The sequence below is a fragment of the Nicotiana tomentosiformis genome, chromosome 2 (assembly GCF_000390325.3).
Source record: "Nicotiana tomentosiformis chromosome 2, ASM39032v3, whole genome shotgun sequence".
NCBI lineage: Eukaryota > Viridiplantae > Streptophyta > Magnoliopsida > Solanales > Solanaceae > Nicotiana > Nicotiana tomentosiformis.
The window spans coordinates 142,415,066-142,438,972 of NC_090813.1; the positions used below are offsets into that span (position 1 = coordinate 142,415,066).

The following is a 23,907-nucleotide window of genomic DNA, read 5'->3' on the forward strand; positions in this document are numbered from 1 at the left end:
GTACGCAAGATGACGAGTGTGTACACGGGCTAAATTTTGCAAATTCTGGTTTTAAGCTATGTAATTTCCCTTCATGCTTTAATTGAGTTACTTTAACATGTTATAGTCATCATATTTAGTCTAATTTCAAATGTCTACTTGTCTTATCTCTTATTTGCAAATTGTCCTACATGTTTAGTTGAAGTACTTACTTCCTTTATTCTGTATTCATTATTTAACTGTTGAATTCTTTACTTGAAATTGTTGTTCTTGGAATATCTTGTTGTTGAGTTTGGTATTAGTTGCAAAGGTCGTGGTTTCTATTGAGGCAAAGTGTAAGTTGTGAAATATCATTTTATTGAGTTACTCTCCGATTGTTATTGTTGAGACTTTGTGTACATTGTAGTTGAATCGTGGGCTCCTTATGTGAAATTCTGTTATTGTTTGGCTTTTTTGACAAGTTGTGATATTGGGCACTTGAGGTGCGAATTGTGATACGTTGTGATATTGATACGCATGCGGTGGTATAAGGTCTAGGTATTGAAACGCATGCGGTGGTATAAGGTCTGGGTGTTGAAACGCATGCGGTGAGATAAGGTGGGCTTTATACACGTGGCTAGTAGGGGGAACTACTAGAAGCCATGTGGTGTGATAAGGTGGGTTAAAACACAGAATGATATTTCTGAAAATGATTTTCAAAACTAAATATAAAGACTCCCACGGTGATATAAGGAAAGACCACGAGTTACTTTTATGCTTTGGGACTACGAGGCGGTACCTCGGTATTGGCCCTTGTTGATATTTCTTTATTTGTTGTATTTGTCTTGGTTGTTTGTTTCCTTAACATGTAAATCATTGTTTCCTTCCGTATTGTATTAACTGCCTTGATTTTGTGTTGTTAACTTTCGGCAAATTCCTTATTGTTTCATTTCCATTGTCATTACCATTATATCGTTATATCTTTTGTCTTATTTCTTATTATCTCCACTAGGGCTTTGACCTAATCTCGTCACTACTCTACCGAGGTTAGGCTCGGCACTTACTGGGTACCGTTATGGTGTACTCATGCTACGCTTATGTACATCATTTTGTGTAGATCCAGGTACTTCCTATCAGTCCCGGCATTAGTAAGCTGAGTTTTCTTTGGAGACTGAGGTTACTGTTGATATTTTGTGTATGTCAGTTGATGTCTAGAACTTACCCAATGTGTTTGCAAAGCGATATAGCAGTCTTGCTCAGTCTAGGAAGTGATATAGGCCTTTCTTTGTTGAGCTATATATATGCTTTTACCCACCTAATTATGTGGATCCTAGTTAGCCACTTTGAGCATGTAATCCTATATTTTGGCAACCACACTACAAGCCTGACCTTTTTTGTTGGAATTGACCGTCTGTTTGAACCTGTTATCTCTCTTAAGAATTTGAATTTATTATGAGCTTGCTTAGAGCTGAATGGAAGTATGGTTGGGCTTTTGAGTGGAACTATGAAAAATGGAGAAAGGTGCAATGCTTGAAAATTTGGGAAAGTCGCGTGTAAGAATTGAAAAAAAAAAGTAAATTTGCTTGAAAGAAAAAAAAATTATGTATGTATGAGAAATAAAAAAAAATTGATTCTTTGCTAGTGGTAGCTCTTATCTTGTTTGTGCTTAAAGAAGTTGGGAACTTAATACTATTATGTTGTAAAGGTTGGGGTTTGGTTCAACTCTAGTGTGGGGTTTAGATTGTGAATTGTATGTATTACATTGCTCAGGGAGGTGTAGTCACTATACCCAAATTGTATCCTACCCATCCCGTAGACTACATTATAACCAAATAAAGTCTTACTTGATTTTGATCGACTGAGCTCGAGGTAGTAAAGTATTACATTACGGGCAAGCCTATGGTACGTCTTTTATGTCATATGAATCTTAAATCTGAGAGTGAATGAATTCTTTATATCTTGAGTTTCTCTTTGTACTTGCACTTTATTATGTATGGAACTACTCTCTATTGTTTGTGTGAGGGCACATGACTTATGAAGGAAAGGTAATGTCTTTGGCCTCTGAGTTAGAGTAAGTGGGCAGGTTTTGAAAAATGTATGGTACTTGTGAGTTGAGTCTTGAGGCTAAGATGTTACGGTATGGTACTTAGTCTACTTTACATATTCTTGGCATGATGTGTTAGGGAAGTTGTTTGATGAGAAAGTCGTCTCTATGTGAAGTGTAGTTTGATTGCTCGGGGACGAGCAATGGTTTAAGTATGGGGTATTGATGGTAAGCTAGAAACTCGTGTTTTAGTCGTAGGTTACACTCTAATTACTGCACTTTACTTGTGTGTGAGCTTAAATGATGGTGATTTGCACTTATTACGTGGTTTATGCCTTGCATGAAATGATTCCGAGTTAAAAAGATAAATTGGAGCTAAATCAAACAAGTTGGAGCTTTAAAATCTTTGTAAAAGCCCAAGAAATTTAACTAGGATCACGCTCGGGGGTCAAGGACCAAGTCTGGATAACAAAACGATAAAGAAAAAATTAACTCTGAGGAAAAGTTGATGCCGCGCCAACTGGGGCGACACGGCAATGCAATTAGAGAAAGCCTATCAGAAACGAGCCTCTGAACTTCTACACAGCCATGCCGCATGGGGCGGTGTGCCATGCATCGCGCCTGTGCAAATTTGTCAGAGTGTTTTCCTGTTTCGGCTTGGAAAGGGTAGTTCTATCCCGACCTGTTCCTACATGGTATAAATACACCAAAAATACGTTTTTGAAGAGACTTTTGACCTACGGAAGATTGGGAGAGCATTGGAGACTCTAAGTCACAAGGATTCATCATTCTTTCCTCAACTCAACACCTGAGTTTGGATTGAATTCATATTTTTTTATTCTTCAACTTTATTTGAGATGACTTTCTCCATGATTATGGAGTAGTTTACTTTAGAGTTTGAAGGATACAATGTTTTGATTGATATTTGTGAATTTTAACTCTAGCTATTTTGCATGAATTTGTTTATGGAACTTTAACTTGATTGCAATTTTGTTCACCGAAGTATTTAATCGAAAGAGGAATCTTTTGGGTGATTATCTTTTCACTATTTCGTTTGATTTAATTAGGTGATTCTCTTAAGTTATCAAAATAGCTTGTTGAATTGTTGATTAAATCAAGTTAGGAGAATATTTGAGAGACTTTTTCCTAATGGCTAGTCCATTAAAGAGTTCTTGCATATCTTTACAGTGCTTTATATTAGTTCACCTCATAGGGTTAAGATTTAATCGAGAGAGGAGCCTTGGCTATGTGATTGAACTAGAACTATATTATCTTTGGATAGCGAGCATCAATTTTGTGATGTGCTTTGCGCTCGTCAAATTTTGACATTGTTGCCGGGGATTGGAAATCAATAGTGTTCAAAATAATTTTTGATGCTAATTCAAGAACCAATTTTATTTTTTTGTTATTCACGTTCTATCATTTGTGTGCTGGTGACAAGTTAACTTCAGTGGTGTATGACGCGATACTTTTCCAAAGAATTAGTGCCATACAACCCAGAATTGGACAAGCACCTGTGATAGTTGAGAAAGGATAAAGAATCAAGATGATCCTTCGTGGGTCAGACTTCGACTCAAGAAAAAATGTTAAGCAATGAAAATGATGAGGTAAACCTAGCTGTAAGAGAGGTTGCACAATAGAGAGAGAAAGTTTCACAGTTAGAAGCTGAAGCATCCCTTAGAGATGCCGATGAGACTGTCAAAGTTGAAGGTTCAATCTAAATAGATTCATAGTTGTAGACGAGTTTGAAAATGCGACCCCCAGGCCTGGTCGATCATTAAGAAAATATGTTAGGCTAGTATACAATTAGATATTGTCAAGTGTGAAGCCCCACCAATTGCAGCTAATTTGAGTTGAAGCAAGGGTTGCTTCAAACCATCCAAAATAACTGTGTCTGTTGAGGCAAGGTAAATGAAGATCCAAACACTCATTTGATGGATTTTGAGAAAATCATGAATACTTTCCAGTACAACGGAGTGTCAAAGATGCAGTTTATTTAAGAGCATTCCACTTTTCACTAAAGGATGATGTGAAGCACTAACTACGAAGCTTACCAATTGGGTCCATCAGGATATGGGAAGACATGACTAAAATGTTCCTCGACAAATACTTCTCATTAGCAATAACGGGGAAATTTAGAAGAGAGATCCATAACTTCTACCAAAGCACACAGAAACAGTCTTCAAGGCATAGGAGAGGGTCAAGGAGATAGTCAGAAAGTGTCAGCATAATGGAATTGAATTGTGGATGCAACTCCAGTAGTTTAGGGATGGACTGACACCTTCTTCATGAAGAACAATGAGCAATGTAGTTAGAGTTCCATTAATGAAGAAAATCCCTTTAGAGATTATTGCGATTCTTGATGAGATATCGGAAGATGCAAACCAATGGCCTACTAAAGGAAATGAAATAAGAAAAGCATATGGGATACATCAGGTGGAATCCAACATCTCAGTGCAGGCTCAGTTTGATTCAATGGCAAAGAAGATCAGAAAGTTGACCTTAGCTAAGGTCCAAAGTCAGCCACCAACAATTTGTGATTTCTTTAGAATGGGACACCCAACAAATGAGTGACAGGCCTCAACTGCAGATGAGGTGGTAAATGATGTGGGAAGTTTTGACAGAGGAAACTATCAAGGCAAAAACAAGTTTCAATTTCATGGGCCAGAGGCACCCCGCATTTTCGTGGAGTTCACCCGGTGGTAGTGTGAATTAATGGCAAAAGAATAACTCCAGACCCAAGGGACAACGAGCTCCAGGTTTTCTTAATCAGTAGGTAGCAGTACCAGCCTCAATTGTCCAATCAGTCTAGCATGGAAGATCTAATGAATACCTTTATTATTAAGACAGATGAGAGACTTGAAACTCATGGAATAACTATCCGGGAACAGGGCGCAGCCATCCAGAACTTGGAAAGACGTGGGACAACTGGCTAATCTATTGTCTGAGAGGGTTCTAGGAACTTTCCTTGGTGATACCGAAAGGAATCCAATTGAAATAATAAATGTAGTGTCTTTGAGAAGTCGGCACGTATTAAAGGACCCCATAGCAAAACAAAAGGATAAGTTGATTGGAAGATGAGTGGAGATTGTGGAGGAGCAGAAAAAGAATGACAATCAAGAAGGTGAAGTGGGGGTAGATCCAGATGATGGTTTGAAGAAGAAGAAGAAGGGGAGGACTAGAGCTCTGAAAAAGAAGAAGGGTGATAATTCAATGAATGAGGATAGTGAGGAAAGAAAATATATGTATGCTCTACCTTTCCCTCATAAGCAAAGAAGAGAGAAGTTGGACAAATAGTTTGGGCGTTTTCTATAAGTGCTCAAGCATGTGCATGTTAATCTACCTTTCACATAGGTGCTATCATAGATGCCAGCATATGTCAAGTTCTCGAAGGAGATATTATCAACAAGCGGAAAGTGGAAGAGACATCGGTAGTCAAGCTCACAAAACATTGTAGGGTTATTCTGCAAAATAAGCTCCCTCAAAAGTGTGGAGCTCCAGGGAGTTTCACTATACCTTGCTATTCAGGAATTACTAATTTTGAGAAATTTTTGTGTGATTCAGGTGCTTCTATTAATCTTATGCCCTAGTCTATTTTCAGGAAACTTGAGAAAAAAATTGGAGCAATCAGATATGTACCTTGTGTCTTTGCAGCTGGCGGATCAGACCATAATAATACCTGAAGGAATAGTGGAGGATGTGCTAGTTCGGGAGGACAAATTTGTGTTCCCTATGAACTTCATCGTAGTGAACATGGACGAGAATAGGGAGGTCGCTCTGATTTTAGGGAGACCTTTCTTGGCTACAGGTAAATCTATTCTGGATATTCAGGAAAGACAGCTCATGCTAAGAGCAAGAAAAGAAAGAGTGGTGTTCAAGATGAAGGAAGCAATAGGGGCACCTAAAGATGAGACGACTGCACACTCCGAATTCAAAAGGCCCTAAAAGAGCGAGTGGAGAGGGTAAGCATGAATAGTGTGGGGTGTACTCGAAGAGGGAAGAAAAGAAAATTTCAGCATACATGCGTGCACTAGTTCGGGCGTGCAAAGTGGACCTCGACATTGATTCAGACCCATACTAGAGGATTTAGGGGAGTTTTTTTTTACCCCTTGCTTTTTATTTATGTATCATGGGTACATGCCACAATTTAAAGTGTGTGTGGGGGATGTAAATATGTATATATGTGTTTTTTCTTGTTAGTATTATTTGAGTTAAAAAAATTGACTTTCTTCGATGATGGATTCCTCGACAGTCTTCTTAAGGGACTAAAGTCAAAGAAACTATTTTAGCCATTTATTTTTGTTTTGTTTTCTTAGGTAGTGTAACAATTCCCTCTTCATTTTGTTTTGGGCTGCAGTTCTTTTCCAAGGATATTTACTTGAACCGGGTGTAGTTAGTTTTTTTTCTTTTCTTAGGAATAAAAAATCTTGTGTCATTGTGCTAATTGGAGACAATCTTTCTTAACGTTGTCGTGTCTTGAGAGCGGTGAGTGATTTAGTTGTGACGCCTAGGCTCATTGCTTGTATCATGTATAAATACCATAATTTGTTTGATCTTAATTTTTCTTAAATGTTTTGAATAGAGAGTCGGGAAAGATCCGGTCCTGAGTGATTATATGCCAATGCGTATGTGAGGTTACTATTGATGTTCTGTACATGTCAGTTGATGTCTAGAACTTGCCCGGTGTGTCTGCAAGAAATAGCAGTCTTGCTCAGTCTAGAAAATGATATAGGCATTTCTTTGTTGAGCCAGATATATGCTTTTACTAACCTAATTATGTGTATCATAGTTAGCCCCTTTGAGCCTGTAATCATATTTTTTTTGGCAACCCCACTATAAGACTGACCTTTTTTGTTGGAATTGACTATTTGTTTGAACCTGTTATCTCTGTTGTGTACTTGAATTCGTTATGAGCTTGTTTAGAGCCAAGTGGAAGTATGGTTGGAATTTTGAGTGGAACTAAAAAAATGAAAAAAGGTGCAATATTTGCAAATTTGTGAAAGTCATGTGTAACGAATTGAAAAAGGAGTAAATTTGCTTGAAAGAAGAAAAAAATCAAAACTTTGAAAGGAAAAAAACAGAGTTTGTGTATGTATTAGAAAGACAAAAAATTGATTCCTTGATAGTGGTAGCTCTTATCTTATTTGTGCTTAAAGAAGTTGGGTGCTTGACGCTATTATTTTGTGAAGGTTGGGGTTTAGATTGTGAATTGTATCTATTAAATTGCTCATGGAGGTGTAGTCACTATACCCAAATTGTATCCTACCCGTCTTGCAGCCTACATGTCACGCCCCATCCTCGGGAAGCGCGACCGGCATTCAACCGAGTGAACCTAGCCGAGCAAGCATGTTAGATACTTTCTACCCAATTAATCCATGATCAAGAGAAGATGTGATTTCATTAATTATACAGTAGGAGTCTCATTCATACAATCCTAAATCATTTCATTAGTCATTTTGCCTTTAACTCTCAAAATACACATTTCTTATAGTTGAAGTGGAACAAGTGATCAAACACAACATAACTTGTTTAACATTCCCAACACCCATGTACAACCCACATAGTGTCTACGGAACCTCTAAAGATACAAAAGAGAGAAAAGATGGTGCCGCAACAAGGCCTCGGCTATACCTCAAAAAGTGACCATAATATAAATAAAAGGTACAATACATGACCCCAGAATGAAATGGGGCTCACCGAGTCTGCTGAGAAGAAGATGCAACGCTATCTGTGATCCGTATTATCTGTTATGTAACCACATGCATCCATTTAAAGATGCAGCGCCCCCGGTAAAAAGGACGTTGGTACCGTCGAATAGCACTAGTATGTATAGCTAAACACCAACTCAATAGAATGAATAATAATACAATAGGAACAGTCAAGAATTCAATCAGGGCTTCAAATAATAGTAAAACAACAAGTTAAGGATCATATACATTTTCAAGACAATTTCCATATTACTAGGTTGGGTGACCTTAAGTACCGATGTTCCACAATTTACAATACCTCTGTATTTTTACACGGAGTCCGATCTCAGCACGATCGGTTAGGCCGCCTCATCTGAGACATTACCACAATTATAACTTTCCAGCACAGTACCACCATGTGTGCGACATGGCGTCCGATCACGGCCCAATCGGCTAGGCCATCTCATTTGAGACACTACCACAATTTCATCCACAATACCATCGTGTTCTTACACGGAGTCCGATCTCGACCCGATCGGCTAGGCCATCTCATTTGAGACATTACCACAATTTCATCAGTCAATCATCTCACATCGTACTTCTTAACAAATACAAAGTCATTCTTGGCACTTGGTCGTACTCCATAGTTCCAGAACACTTTTCCACATTCAATATCATTATCAACAACAATAAGGCTTCCTATTCAAGACATTAAATTCACATATGAGCAATTTAGGAATCTTAGGCACATAGAGGCTTTTCATACAATTTGGCACAACAACCTTTATTTCGATCTTGACATGAAGCCTTAATATTTCTAACACATATTCCACATTTTTGAACACATTCTCAATAACAAGATAACATGATGAATCATTTACAATAAATATTGAACTTACATCCTTCAACACAAACACGTTAGAAATCGCCAATTCTATAATGATCAAGGGCTTACTCCAATTACATGCTTACCGTGGGGTTCGATTCTAAGAAGAAGGGGGTTTAGCCAACATACCTCAATTGAGTTCCTTAAAACTCTAAGATGTTCCGGAATGTTAGCCACTTCAATCTATTCTAGCAATATAACAAAAATTGAACCGAAATTAGGAAGATGAGCATGGTTTTAGCTCATTTGAGCATATTATCAAATACTAGGTGTGTATCAATATTTTAAGCCCCTCTTTGTGGAAGATTCCATATTTTCCTAACCCATTCTCTATCATTTTTAGCTCACAAACTTCCCACATACTTTAGGAACACATGCATGCAAAGTAAGCACTCCCATCCCTATGAATTACCTCACTAATGGCCCATTCTAGTTACATTTTGAAATTAAGAGTTTGGGTGATAGAATCTTACCTCTTAGGAAGAAGACCTAGGTGCCTCTCTTGATAATCTTCAAGATTCTAAGTGAGAATTGGAGAGCAATGTGATGAGGATCACTTCTCCCACTAGGACCCTCTCTCTCACTCTAAAAATATCAGAAAATATGATCAAAATGATTCATGGGGTGATTTTTAACGAAATAGGGTCGGGTTTAAAAATCCCAAAAATGAAGCTCCGGAACAGGGTCTGCGATCGCATAATCGATATGTGGACTGCATATCGGTCGCATAATTGCTGATCAAAACGACCAAAAATCTGCCTGTGTCTGCAGTCACTATGCGGCCCGCATTATTGTTATGCGGTAGCATAATGCACCGCAGAATAGTTATACAGTCGCATAATCGACTGCATAATTGCTTCCAGACTGACCCTCACCTGCCTCACTTTGCGGCTATTATGCGGTCCGCAGAGTGATTTTGCGGTCACATAATGGACCGTAGAAACGAATAACACTGCCAAACATTTTTCTTTACTTTCTGGTGCATTGTTCAACCCAAAAAGTCTGAACCGTGAAGAATTTCTATAATACACAACACGTAAAACCAATTTGGCACCACGAAACATTTTTTTTTCTTTTGCAAAACTCTTACGGGGCCTTACATTCTCCCTCACTTAGGATGATTCGTCCTTGAATGAGGGTAAAAATCTGTTATTAACATCTTATGTAACTCATCTTTTTCATACCACACACCAGCAGCCCCAAATTTAACTAACTCTCTAAATTCTCAAGAATTCGCTAGAGTTTCATTTGTAACGAGGCCTATCCACCTGTCAGAGAGCCCCAGAAACACCTCGTACAAACATGTATAGAACCCAATGACATAGCATAACTCATAACCACACCAACCGTGGCCTCATGTAAACAACATATAATCCAAAAGAGCATATTTACATTAACTGAACAAGTGATACGAAATTCTTAGGCGACAGATTCGTAAAAGAAAGGATTACACAACTATTCAAACAAGTGAGGATACTTCTTCTTCATCTCTTCCTCGGCCTCCCACGTGGCCTCTTCAATCTGTTGGTTTTGCCATAACACTTTCACAGATGTAATTTCTTTATTCCTCAACTTTCGGACTTGTCTATCAAGAATGGCAACTGGAATCTCTGCATATAACAATTCTTCATTAACCTCAATGGTTTCAACTGGCACAATAGCTGACGGATCTCCAACTACCTTTTTCAACATAGACGCATGGAATATCGGGTGCACTAATGACATCTCGGGTGGTAGCTCAAGTTTGTACGCCACCAGACCGATCCTCTGGATGATTTTGTACGGCCCGCCATACCTCGGACTCAGTTTTCCATTTTTCCCAAACCGCATAATGCCCTTCATGGGGGAAACCTTCAAGAATACCCAATCATATTCTTTGAACTCTAAGTCTCTGCGATGAACATCCGAATAGGATTTTTTATGGCTCTGAGCAGTTTTCAACCGCTCCTTTATTATCTTATCTTTTTCCATAGCCTGATACACAAGGTCTAGCCCTATCAACTCTGCTTCCCTAATCTCGAACCACCCAATGGGAGATCTACATCTCCTACCATATAATGCTTCAAATGGTGCCATCTGGATACTTGCATGAAAGTTATTGTTATAAGTAAACTCTATGAGTGGCAAATGATCATCTCAGCTACCCTTGAAATCAAGAACACAAGCACGCAACATGTCCTCAAGCGTCTGAATAGTCCGCTCTGCTTGCCCGTCGGTCTGTGGATGGAAAGTTATACTAAGATTCACCTTAGTACCCAAACCTTTCTGAAATGTCCTCCAAAAATTGGCCGTGAGCTGAGCCCATCGATCGGAAATGATAGAAACTGGAGTGCCATGTAGCCTAACTATTTCCTTGATATACAACTGAGCATACTGTTCCGCTGTGTCGGTAGATTTAACTGGCAAAAAGTGTGCTGATTTCGTGAGTCAGTCCACAATCACCCAAATTGAGTCAAACTTGCGTGGAGTGCATGGTAATCCTATAACAAAATCCATATTAATCATCTCCCACTTCCACATTGGAATTTCTATGTTTTGTGCCAACCCACCAGGCTTTTGATGTTCGGCCTTCACTTGCTGACAGTTCAGACACCTTGCCACAAAGTCCGCCACGTTTCTTTTCATGTCATTCCACCAATAGACTTCCTTGAGGTCGTGATACATCTCCGTAGAACCTAGATACACGGAATACCTAGAAGCGTGAGCTTCGGTCATGATTCTTTCCCAGAGACTATCTACATTCGGAACACATAGTCACCCTTGGTACCTTTGTGTACCATCATCCATGCTAAGAGCAAAAGCTATAGTTTTATGTTTTTGAATCCCCTCCTTCAATTTCACCAAAAATGGATCGTTGTATTGCTTCTCTTTGACTTCCACAACAAGCGATGATTCGGCCCTATTTTGCACAATTACCCCTCCTTCATTAGAGTCCGTAAGACGAACTCTCAAACTAACCAATCGATGGACTTCTTTGGCCAATGGCCTTTATATACCTCCAAGTGTGCTAAACGACCCATAGATTTCTGGCGAAGAGCATCCGCCACAACATTGGCTTTCCCCGGGTGATATAGAATATCGATGTCGTAATCCTTGAATAACTCAAGCCATCTTCTCTGCCTCAGATTCAGCTCCTTTTGTTTGAAAATATATTGAAGACTCTTGTGGTCCGTGAATACATCCACATGGACCCCATATAAATAGTGACGCCAAAATTTCAATGCAAAAACCACTGCCGCAAGTTCTAAGTCATGTGTTGGATAATTCTTTTCATGATTCTTGAGTTGCCTAGAAGCATATGCTATAACCTTGTCATGTTGCACTAACACACACCCAAGCCCAACTCTTGAAGCATCACAATATACCACAAATTCATATGTACCCTCTGGCAAGGTCAACACCGGCGTTGTAGTCAATCTCTATTTCAACTCCTGGAAGCTCCTTTCATAGGCATCGGACCATTGGAACTTAACTACTTTCTGAGAAATTTTATCAATGGAGAGACAAGAGTAGAGAACCCTTCCACAAACTCCCAAGAAACTGCGAATCTCGGTGGGCATTGTAGGTCTAGGCTAATTCTTTACTGCTGAAATCTTTTGAGGATCAACCTGGATTCCTTCTCTAGAGACAACATGACCCAAGAATGTGACAGATTCGAGCCAAAATTCACACTTTGAAAATTTCGCATACAATTGGTGCTAATGAAGAGTCTGCAACACTGCCCTGAGATGATCGGCATGGTCCTCCCGACCTCGTGAATACATAAGAATATCGTCAATGAACACTATCACAAAGGAGTCGAGTAAAGTCTTGAAAACCCGATTCATAAGATCCATGAAAGCTGCCGGGGCATTTGTAAGCCCAAAAGACATTACCAGAAATTCAAAGTGCCCATAACTGGTTCTGAAAGCTGTTTTCGGAATATCCTGCTCCTTGATCTTCAATTGGTGATACCCGGATTATAAATCAATTTTGGAGAAGTATTTAGCACCATGTAACTGATCAAACAAATCATCTATTCTTGGTAGTGGGTATTTGTTTTTGATGGTGACTTTGTTGAGCTGCTGGTAGTCAATGCACATCCTTAGTGATCCATCTTTCTTCCTCACCAAGAGAACCGGTGCACCCCATGGTGACACACTCGGTCGGATGAAACCCTTGTCTAACAAATCCTTCAACTGTTCCTTTAGTTCCTTCAATTCTACTGGTGCCATTTTGTAGGGCAAAATAGATATAGGCTGCGTGCCTGGCATCACATCAATCCCAAAATCAATCTCTCTGTCTGGCAGAATCCCAGGGAGCTCATCAGGAAAGACCTCCGGAAATTCTTTCACAAATGGCACTAACTCGAGTGTAGGTGCCTTCGCGGACCAATTGATAGATACACACTTGTTAATCATCTTCATGGCCTTAAGGTAAGAAATAAACCTACCCTTCGACACCACATTATCCCCCTTCCACTCAACAACTGGCTCATTAGGAAATTCAAACCTCACAGTTCTAGTTTGGTAGTCGAGCTTAGCAAAACATGAATAAAGCCAATCCATCCCCATAATTACATCAAAATCAACCATCTCCAATTCAATGAGATCGGCCACGGTGTCCCGACCACGCACCATGACAACAAAACCCCTATAAACTCGGGCGGCCACAATAGACTCGCCAACCAGAGTAGACAAAGAGAACGGCTCAGGAAGCTGTTCCAGTTCTATCCCAAATCCCATAGCAACATAAGGGGTAACATAGGATAAGGTGGAACCGGGATCAATAAGAGGATATACATCATAAGTTTGGACAATCAATATACCTGTGACAACATCTGGAGAAGCCTCTACATTATGGTGACCGCTCAGAGCATAGAAATGGCTGGGTCTTCCTGAACTCTGCGCACCACCCCTAGCTGCACCATGCCCTGCTGGTGCTGGTGGGCCTCGAGCTGGAGGGGGTGCTGAAGATGTAGCAATTGTAGAACTGGATGGTTGTGTTGTGCCCCTGCCCGCACCCTGGCGGGATAAATGGCAGTCCCTCTGAATATGACCCCTCAATCCACACCTGTAACATATAGGTAAGTCCATATAGCATATCCCTGAGTGCATCTTCCCGTACCTGGGGCATGGGGTCCTCTACTGCTGCGGGAATCTCCCTCCTGATCGGCCCTGATGGTGGAGTCCCCTGCTGCCCTGATTGGGCTTGAAGTGACTCCCCTGCTGCTGACTGTGCCCCGCTGGCGGTGCACTGGCTGAAGACTGAGCATGAGACTGGGTTGGCCCTGATGACCCTCCCCTGAAAGCTAATCTTCCCCCACCAAATGACTCCTCAAAGTTGCCCGCGGACCGGGCATTGCTGGTACCCTCTCACTCCCTCATATTCTTCAACTTGCGGTCATTTGTAGCTTGAGCAAATGCTACCATTTTCCCATAGTTCATGTCTGAATTCAAGGCAGCTGTAGCGGCCTCTTTGATAACCAAGGGGCTAAGGCCCTGCACAAACCGGCGCACTCTAGCCTCCATAGTAGGCAACATGAGAATGGCATATTTTGACAGGCACGCGAACTCCATGTGATACTCCCACACACTCCTACTCCCTTGCTTAAGATTCTCAAACTCTGCAGCACGGGCTGCCCGAGTCTTGGCAGGCAAGAAATGGTCCATAAAGGCATCCGCAATCTCATTCCATCTCGCTGGAGGGCTCCCCTCCTCCCGAGAGTCCTCCCACAGCTCAAACCAAGAATAGCCACCCCCTTCAGGCGGTAGGTGGCCAACTCCACTCCCTCCATATCAGTAGCGCTCAAAACCCGAAGTGTCTTATGCATCTCATCAATGAAGTCATTTGGGTCCTCCTCGGGATTAGCACCCGTAAGCACCGGAGGATCCAACTAAAGAAACATGTTCACCCTAGAACCACTAGAATCCCCTTGTCGGCTAGAGGATGTGGGTGCAACATTCGACATTTGGGCCTGAGAAGCCATTATCTGAGTTAGCATCTGAATAGCTCCCCTAATATCCCCATCAGAAATACCAGAGTCGGAAGCTAGGGCTAGAGGTGGAATCGGAATGTCTGGTGGAGGAACCGTCGCACCCTTAGTAGGTTTAGGAACTGGTGTGGCTTGGGCTGGTGTAGTGGAATCAGGTAGTGTAGCAGTCGGTGGATTATCCCCACCCCTCGGGTGTTCACCCGCATCATCAAATAAAGGGTCAACTGCCACTCCTAGGGCAGTGTTGGCTCTTTGGCCAATTCTTGCTCTCTTCTTATGTACCATATACTGAAAGTTAAAGGAATGCACGAGTTAAAGGAGGAACAGTTGCACAATTAGTTTCATCGCACGATCCAGAGTATCAAAGAAGGGTGTTGATCCTAAATGTCCAAGTAACCTCCAACTTATAGATTTGGTCGATAACACACCGATAAGAAGGACTCTACCAGACATGGCTCCGAGACATCCGAGGACACTTTAAAACCTTAGGCTCTAACATCAAGTTTGTCACGTCCCATCCTCGGGAAGCGCGATCGGCGCTAGACCGAGTGAAACCGGCCGAGCAATCCTATTAGATACTTTCTACCCAATTAACCCATGATCAAGAGAAGATGTGATTTCATTAATTATACAGTAGGAGTCTCATTCATACAATCCTAAATTATTTCATTAGTCATTTCGCCTTTAAGTCTCAAAACACACATTTCTTATATTTCAAGTGGAACAAGTGATCAAACACAACATAACCTATTTAACATTCCCAACACCCATGTACAACCACATAGTATCTACGGAGCCTCTAAAGATACAAAAGAGAGTAAAGATGGTGCCGGCAACAAGGCCCCGGCTATACCTCAAAAGGTGACCATAATATAAACAAAAGGTACAATACATGACCCCATAATGAAATGGGGCTCACCGAGTCCGCTGAGAAGAGGATGCAACACTATCTGTGATCCGCATTGTCTGCTATATAACTACCTGCATCCATTTAAAGATGCAGCGCTCCCGAAAAAAGGGACGTTAGTACCGTCGAATAGCACTAGTATGTATAGCTAAACACCAACTCAATAGAATGAATAATAATACAAGAGGAACAGTCAAGAATTCAATCAGGGCTTCAAATAATAGTAAAACAACAAGTTAAGGATCATATACATTTTAAAGACAATTTCCATATTACTAGGTTGGGTGACCTTTAGTACCGATGTTCCACAATTCACAATACCTCCGTATTCTTACACAGAGTCCGATCTCGGCCCGATCGGCTAGGCCGCCTCATCTGAGATATTACCACAATTTCATTATAACTTTCCAGCACAGTATCACCATGTGTGCGACATGGCGTCCGATCACGGCCCAATCGGCTAGGCCATCTCATTTGAGACACTACCACAATTTCATCCACAATACCATCGTGTTCTTACACGGAGTCCGATCTCGACCCGATCGGCTAGGCCATCTCATTTGAGACATTACCACAATTCCATTAGTCAATCATCTCACATCGTACTTCTTAACAAATACAAAGTCATTCTTGGCACTTGGCCATATTTCATAGTTCCAGACCCTTTTCCACATTCAATATCATTATCAACAACAATAAGGCTTCCCATTCAAAACATTAAATTCACATATGAGCAATTTAGGAATCTAAGGCACATAGAGGCTTTTCATACAATTTGGCACGACAAACTTTATTTCGATCTTAACATGAAGCCTTAATATTTCTAACACATATTCCACGTTTTTGAACACATTCTCAATAACAAGATAACATGATGAAGCATTTAGAATAAATATTGAACTTACATCCTTCAACACAAACATGTTAGAAATCGCCAATTCTATAATGATCAATGGCTTACTCCAATTACATGCTCACCGTGGGGTTCGATTCTAAGAAGAAGAGGGTTTAGCCAACATACCTCAATTGAGCTTCTTAAAACTCTAAGATGTTCCGGAATATTATCCACTTCAATCTATTTTAGAAATATAACAAAAATTGAACCAAAATTAGGAAGATGAACATGGTTTTAGCTCATTTGAGCATATTATCAAACACTGTGTGTATCAATGTTTTAAGTCCCTCTTTGTGGAAGATTCCATCTTTCCTCAACCCATTCTCTATCATTTGTATCTCACAAACTTCCCACATACCTTAGGAACACATACATGCAAAGTAAGCACCCCCATCCCCATGAATTACCTCACTAATGGCCCATTTTAGTTACATTTTGAAATTAAGAGTTTGGGTGGTAGAATCTTACCTCTTAGGAAGAAGACCTAGGTGCCTCTCTTGATAATCTTCAAGATTCTAAGTGAGAATTGGAGAGCAATGTGATGGGGATCACTTCTCCCACTAGGACCCTCTCTCTCACTCTAAAAATATCAGAAAATATGATCAAAATGGTCCATGGGGTGTGTTTTAACAAAATAGGGTCGGGTTTAAAAACCCCAAAAATGAAGCTCCGAAACAGGGTTTGCGATAGCATATGCGATCACATAATCGATATGCGGACCGCATATCGGTCGCATAATTGGTGACCAAAACTACCAAAAATAATGTCTGCGGTCACTATACGGTCCGCATAACTGTTATGCGGTCGCATAATGCACCGAAGAACAGTTATGCGATTGTATAGTCGACTGCATAATTGCTTCTAGACTGACCCTCACCTGCCTCACTCTGCGGCTATTATACGGTCCGCGGAGTGATTTTGCGGTCTCATAATGGACCGCAAAAATGCATAACACTGCCAAACATATTCCTTTTTTTCCTGGTGCATTGTTCAACCCAAAGAGTCCGAACCGCGAAGAATTTCTATAATACACAACACGTAAAACCAATTCGGCACCACGAAACATTATTGTTTTTTTCTTTTGCGAAAATTCTACGGGGTCTTACACTATACATTACAACCAAATAAAGTTTTACTTGTTCTTTGACTGAGTAAGCTCGAATTAGTAGAGTATTACATTACGGGCAAGACTATGGTATGTCTTATGTGCCATATGAATCTTAATTCTGAGAGTGAGTAAATTTCTTTCAATCTTGAGTTCCTATTTGTTCTTGAACGTTATTGTGTGTGGAACTACTCTCTATTGTTTGTGTGAGGGAACATGAATTATGAAGGAAAGGTAATGTCTTTGGCCTCTATATTGGAGTAAGTGGGCAGATTTTGAAAAATGCGTAGTGCTTGTGAGTTGAGTCTTGAGTCTAGGATGTTACGGTATGGTGCTTAGTCTGCTTTACATATTCTTGGCACGATGTGTTAGGGAAGTTGTTTGATGAGAAGGTCGTCTCTATGTGAAGTGTAGCTTGATTGCTCGGGGACGAGCAATGGTTTAAGTGTGGGGTATTGATGGTAGGCTATAAAACTATGTTTTAGCCGTAGGTTGCACTCTAATTACTGCACTTTACTTGTGTTTGAGCTTAAATGATGGTGATTTGCACTTAAAATTGAAGCTAAATCAAACAAGTTGGAGCTTTGAAGTCTGAGTAAAAGCCCAAGAAATTAAAACGGGATCGCGTTCAGGGGTCGAGGACCAAGTATGGATAACAAAACGAGAAAGAAAACATTAACTCTAAGAAAATGTCATTGCCACACCGCGTGGGGCAACGCGGCAGTGCAATTAGACTGGCCTGCCAAAAGCAAGCCTATAAACTTCTCCACAGCCACGCTACATGGGGCGGCGCACCATGCGTCGCGCCAGTGCAAATTTCTCAGAGTGTTTTCATGTTTCTGCTTGATAGGGTAGTTCCGTCTGGACCCGTTCCTATATGGAATAAATATACCAAAAATATGTTTTTGAAGGGACTTTTGACCTGCGGAAGATTGGGAGAGCATTGGAGACTCTAAGGCACAAGGATTCATCATCCGTTCCACAACTTAGCACACGAGTTTGGATTGAATTCATGTTTTCTTATACTTCAACTTTATTTGTGATGACTTTCTCCATGATTATGGAGTAGTTTACTTTATATCACGATCCCAAATTTTCCTCCTTAGGTTGTCGTGATGGAACATAGTCTCTAAGACTAGGTAAGCCTAACAAATGAGAGATTATGACACAAATAAAGGCAAAAGACACGATGTAAACTAACAAATCTCATAAATATCTCGAAAACTGAATCACAACTACAATGCTCCCAAAACCCGGTGAGACTAAGTCATAAGCTCTAAAGAATATTCCAAAACACCTACTATAATATTGTCTAATAAAGGAAACAATAATACTAAAAATATAACGGAAGGTGACTCCGAGGCCTGCGGATGCCAAGCAGGTATACCGTGAAGTCTGCGGCAAACAACTACAAATCAATCACTAACATCCAGCACGGGCAGACGTACCTGGATCTGTACAAAAATATGTGCAGAAGCCTAGTATGAGTACACCACAACGATAACCAAGAAGTATCAAGCTTAACCTCGGTGGAGTAGTGACGAGTCCAGATTAAGACACCTAGTAGGACATGATAAACAGAACAAAACATAATAACTAGGAGTAATGGAAAACGGAGAGATGAATGATAACAAAGCAATTTAACAACGTAAGCTAATGACAGAATCGTAAGAATAAAGATAACAAGAAGGAAGCAATTAATGAGAACCACAATTAGTCAAATATGGACAAAACTGATAAGACAAGGAAGAAATAAAGCAACAAGAATTATCCAACCAATAACTCTTTTCATTGTGAAATGCACAACAAGAATCACAACCGAGGTAGCACCTCGTATTCACTTTACACAATTACAATCACAATATTTTCTTATACCGCCGCATGAGCCTTACATTTAGATAGTTTTGAAAATATGTTTTTTTTGAAATAGCTACACACACTTTAGCCCACCTTATGATGTCGCGTGGCTTCAGTAATTCCCTTACTAGCAACACGCACATAAATCCCACCTTATGTCGCCGCATGCATATTAACCCCTATCCTTATACCGCCGCATGCACATCAATATCACAACAAAATAACAACTCGCACCACAAGTGCCCATATGCCATAACTTGCCAAAATTCAACAATATCAATGTTTCCATAACAATTCCATGGCTTAACCACAATGTGTACAAGAATATCGACAATAACAATGAATATTAATTGCTTAACAAGGAAGTCAACAATTAACAACTTAGCCTCAATGTGATAACGGCTTTCACAACTTCAACACCAATAACTCAACAAGAAGATATTTCACGAAATAACAACTTCAAGTAAAAGTAATCCAACAATTAAGGATGTAACAAGGCAATAAGAAAGGCAATAACTTCAACTAAAGCATATAACAGCAAAGTATAAAGTAAGAGGTAGAACATGTGTTAACAAAGACAAATAAGGCATGTAAGGATAGATTAACCATGTAAGAGTAGATTTACAATCAGAATTAAAACATGATATGACTATTCAATTAAAGGCATGGAAAGAGTATAAACACCCTAAACCAGTCGAATACCACATATAATCCGTGTAACCACTCATCACCTTGCGTGCACGGATTTCACATAGCACAAATAGCACAATCAATCCCAAATCCTAAGGGGTAGTTCCCCTACACAAAGTTAGGCAAGACACTTACCTCAACTAGGCCAACTCAAACCTCAGAAATGGCTTTATCCCTAAAATTTGCCTCCACGTGGCTCGAATCTAACCAAAATTGACTTAATATCTTCAAACAATACAAAGGAAACAATTACAATAGATAAAGCTATGATTTTTAAACTTTTTCCAAAAATCCAACCCCAGGCCCGTCCGATCAAAACCAGGGTCCAAGGGTCGATTCTGACTACCCATAACTGCACGAGTCCATATATGTGATTAGTTTCAAAATCCGAGTTCAAATCGACTCTCAAAACTCATTTTCTTATTTTTCAAAAACTTAACTAAATTTCCAAAATTTGTCCTCTTTGATTCACATAAAATGTGATGTTAAATCTAAGATATACCCATGAAATATAGTTATAAATTGATTAGAATCACTTACCCAATGATTGTAGATGATAATCCCCTCTTCAAATCGCCTCCTACCGAGTCTAGGGTTCTAAAATGTGAGAAATGAGACTAAATCCTAACTTTTCAGCCCTTATGTCCAAGTGCAGATGTCGCATTTGCGACACAGTCCCTTGAAATTGTGAATCCTCGCAATTGGGAACCAGGGATCGCATTTGCGAACCATAACAGCATCAACAAACGTCGCAATTGCGAAAAAGGCTTCGCAATTGCAAAGCTGGACACCTTGGCAAAAGCGACTGAATGGTCGCAAATGCGACCTAAGCCCCATGCCTACTGTCTTCGCATTTGCGAAGGGCTAAGTCACAATTGTGACATCAGACCATCCCTTGTCACCTTCGCAATTGCGAGGTGGTGCTCCCAATTGCGATAACCGAGCACCAGCACACTAGAAATTCCATTTTTAGCTCAAACCATTCCAAATCACGTGTGAAACTCATCCGAGCCCTCGGGGATCCAAACCAAACATCCATACATGTCTAAAAACATCATACGAACTCGATCGCGTGATCAAAATACAAAAATAGGATTTAGAACTATGAATCACAAACCAAAACGCATGAATTTCAAAGTAAAGTTCAAGAACCTCTAGAATTGCAACTAAACGTCTGAATTCTATCAAATCAACTCCAAACAACAACAACTTTTGCAGACAAGTATTAAATAGCATAACAAGCCTATTCCAATTCCCAAAATCCAATTTCGAGCCCAATAGCCAAAAGTCAACCTACAGTCAAATTTCTGAACTCTAAATTTTCAGTTTTAGGCAAAACAATACAAATCAGCCTACAGACTTCCAAATTTTATACCGGGCATATGCCCAAGTCTAATATCATGATATGAAGCTATCAGAGTCGTCAAAACATCGGTCCGGGGTATTTTTCACAAAGTTCAACCATTGGTCAATATAAACAACTTAGGCTTCTAAGTCAAGAATCAAAGGGTCCAAATCAACCTGAAATCTTCCCAGAACGAAACCAATTAACCCCGTAAGTCATAAAACCATAAACACACATGTGTGAAGCATCAAAAGGGGAAACATGGTGCAATTATACAAAATGGCCGGACGGTTCATTACATTTCCCCCTTGAAATAAATGTTCATCCACAAACGTGCATATTGACATACATGAAGTGATGAAAGGTGAGGATAATGACTCTGTATGTCGTGCTCGGTCTCTCAGGTCACCTCCTCAACTAGATGACCCCTCCATTGAACCTCCACTGAAGAAATGTTCTTTGATCTCAATTTTCGGACCTGTCTGTCCAAGATTGACATTGGCTCCTCAATATAGGTCAAATCCTTGTCCAATTGGACGGAACTGAAGTCTAAAACATGAGACGGATCACCATAATAGTTCTGAAGCATAAAAACATTAAACACCGGGTAAACCGCTAATAGGCTGGGTGGAAATACAAGCTTGTAGACCACCTCCCCCACTCTCTCAAGGATCTCAAAAGGACCGATATACCTAGGGCTAAACTTACCCTTCTTCCCGAACCTCATTACACCTTGCATGGATGAAACTCGGAGCAAAACTCGCTCTCCAACCATGAATGCAACATCACGAACTCTCCAATCAGCATAACTTATATGTCTAGACTGGGTTGTACGAAGCTGATCCTGGATCAACTTGACCTTCTCCAAGGCATCCCGAACCAAATCTATGCTCAACAATCTAGCCTCTCCAGGCTCAAACCAACGAACTGGAGATCGGCATCATCTTCCATATAGGGCCTCAAAAGGAGCCATCTGAATATTTGATTAGTATGTGTTGTTGCAGGAAAACTCCGCAAGCGGTAAGAACCGATCCCAAGAACCCCCGAAATCCATAACACAGGCACGAAACATATCCTCTAATATCTGAATGGTCCACGCGGACAGCCCGTCCGTCTAGGGGTGGAATGATGTACTCAGCTCAACTCATGTGCTTAACTCACACTGCACAGCTCTCCAAAAGTGCGATGTAAACTGCATGTCCCAATCAGAGATAATGGATACCGGTACGCATTACGTCGGACAATCTCGCTGATATAGATCTGAGCCAGCTTCTCTAAAGAATAGGTAGTCACCACCAGAATGAAATGAGCTGACTTAGTCAACCTATCCACAATCACCCATACAACATCAAATTTCTTTAAAGTCCATGGGAGCCTAGCAACGAAGTTCATGGTAACACGCTCCCGCTTCCACTCGGGAATCTCAAATCTCTAAAGCAAACTGTCTGGCCTCTAATGCTTATACTTCACTTGATGATAATCTAGGCACCGAGTTACATACTCTACTATGTCTTTTTCATTCTCCTTCATCAATGGTGCTACCTCAAATCTCGATACATCTTAGCGGCACCCAGATGAATGGAGTACCGCAAATTGTGGGCCTCCTGTAGGATCAACTCACGCAGCCCATCTACATTGGGCACATATAACCAGCCCTGCATCCGTAACACATTGTCATCTCTAATAGAAACTTCCTTGGCATCGTCATGTTGTACCGTGTCCTTAAGGACAAAAAATAGGGGTCATCATATTGATGCTCTATGATGCGATCATATAAAAAAGACTGAGAAACCACGCAAGCAAGAACCCGGATGGGATACGAAACATCCAATCTAAAAAATTGGTTGGCCAAACCCTGAACATCCAGGGCTAGTGGCCTCTCTACTGCCGGTAGATATGCCAAACAGCCCAAACTCTTCGCCTTTAGACTCAAGGGACCGGCCACCGCATTGGCCTTCTCGGGATGATATAGAATAGTAATATCATAGTCTTTAAGCAACTCTAACCATGAAGCAAATTAAGATCTTTCTTCTTGAACAGATAGTGGATACTCTGATGGTCGGTATAGACCTCACATGGAACACTGTACAAATAGTGCCGCCAAATCTTCAATGCATGAACAATAGCTGTCAATTCCAAGTCATGGACATGATAATACTTCTCATGAACCTTCAACTGCCGAGACGCATAGGCAATCACCCTACCGTCTTGCATCAACACGGAGCCAAGCCCAACACGCGATGCATCACAATACATAGTGTAAGACCCTGAACCCGTCGGCGACACTAATACTGAGGTTATAGTCAAAGTGGTCTTGAGATTTTGAAAACTTGCCTCACACTCCTCGGACCATCTGAAAGGAGCACCCTTCTGGATCAATCTGGTAATAGGTGCATCAATGGATGAGAAACCCTCTACAAAATGATGATAATATGCAGCCAAACCAAGGAAAATCCAAATCTCAGTAGCTGAAGACGGTCTCGGTCAACTCTAAACTGCCACAATCTTCTTCATGTCTACCTTGATCCCCTGAAAATGCCACTGAATCGAGCAAGAACT

General features: G+C 40.6%; 1 protein-coding gene across 1 annotated transcript; it reads right to left on the reverse strand.

Annotated features, from left to right (window-relative positions):
• Positions 1 to 8,272: 8,272 nt before the first annotated feature.
• LOC138905756 (uncharacterized) lies at positions 8,273 to 10,651 on the reverse strand. The gene is made up of 3 exons (XM_070194278.1): positions 10,124 to 10,651; positions 9,073 to 9,160; positions 8,273 to 8,388 (listed from the first exon to the last, which is right to left on the reverse strand). The coding sequence occupies exons 1-3, from the start codon at positions 10,649 to 10,651 to the stop codon at positions 8,273 to 8,275; spliced, it is 732 nt and encodes a 243-aa protein (XP_070050379.1).
• Positions 10,652 to 23,907: the final 13,256 nt, after the last annotated feature.

Coding starts and splice junctions, on each gene's coding strand:
- LOC138905756 (XM_070194278.1), bottom strand. CDS start 10,651: ATGGCACCATTTGAAGCATTATATGGTAGGAGATGTAGATCTCCCATT. Junction 9,161..10,123: donor GGAATAAAGAAATTACATCT/GTGAAAGTGTTA, acceptor TGATATTTTTAG/AGTGAGAGAGAGGGTCCTAG. Junction 8,389..9,072: donor CTTGAAGATTATCAAGAGAG/GCACCTAGGTCT, acceptor TGTCTTGAATAG/GAAGCCTTATTGTTGTTGAT.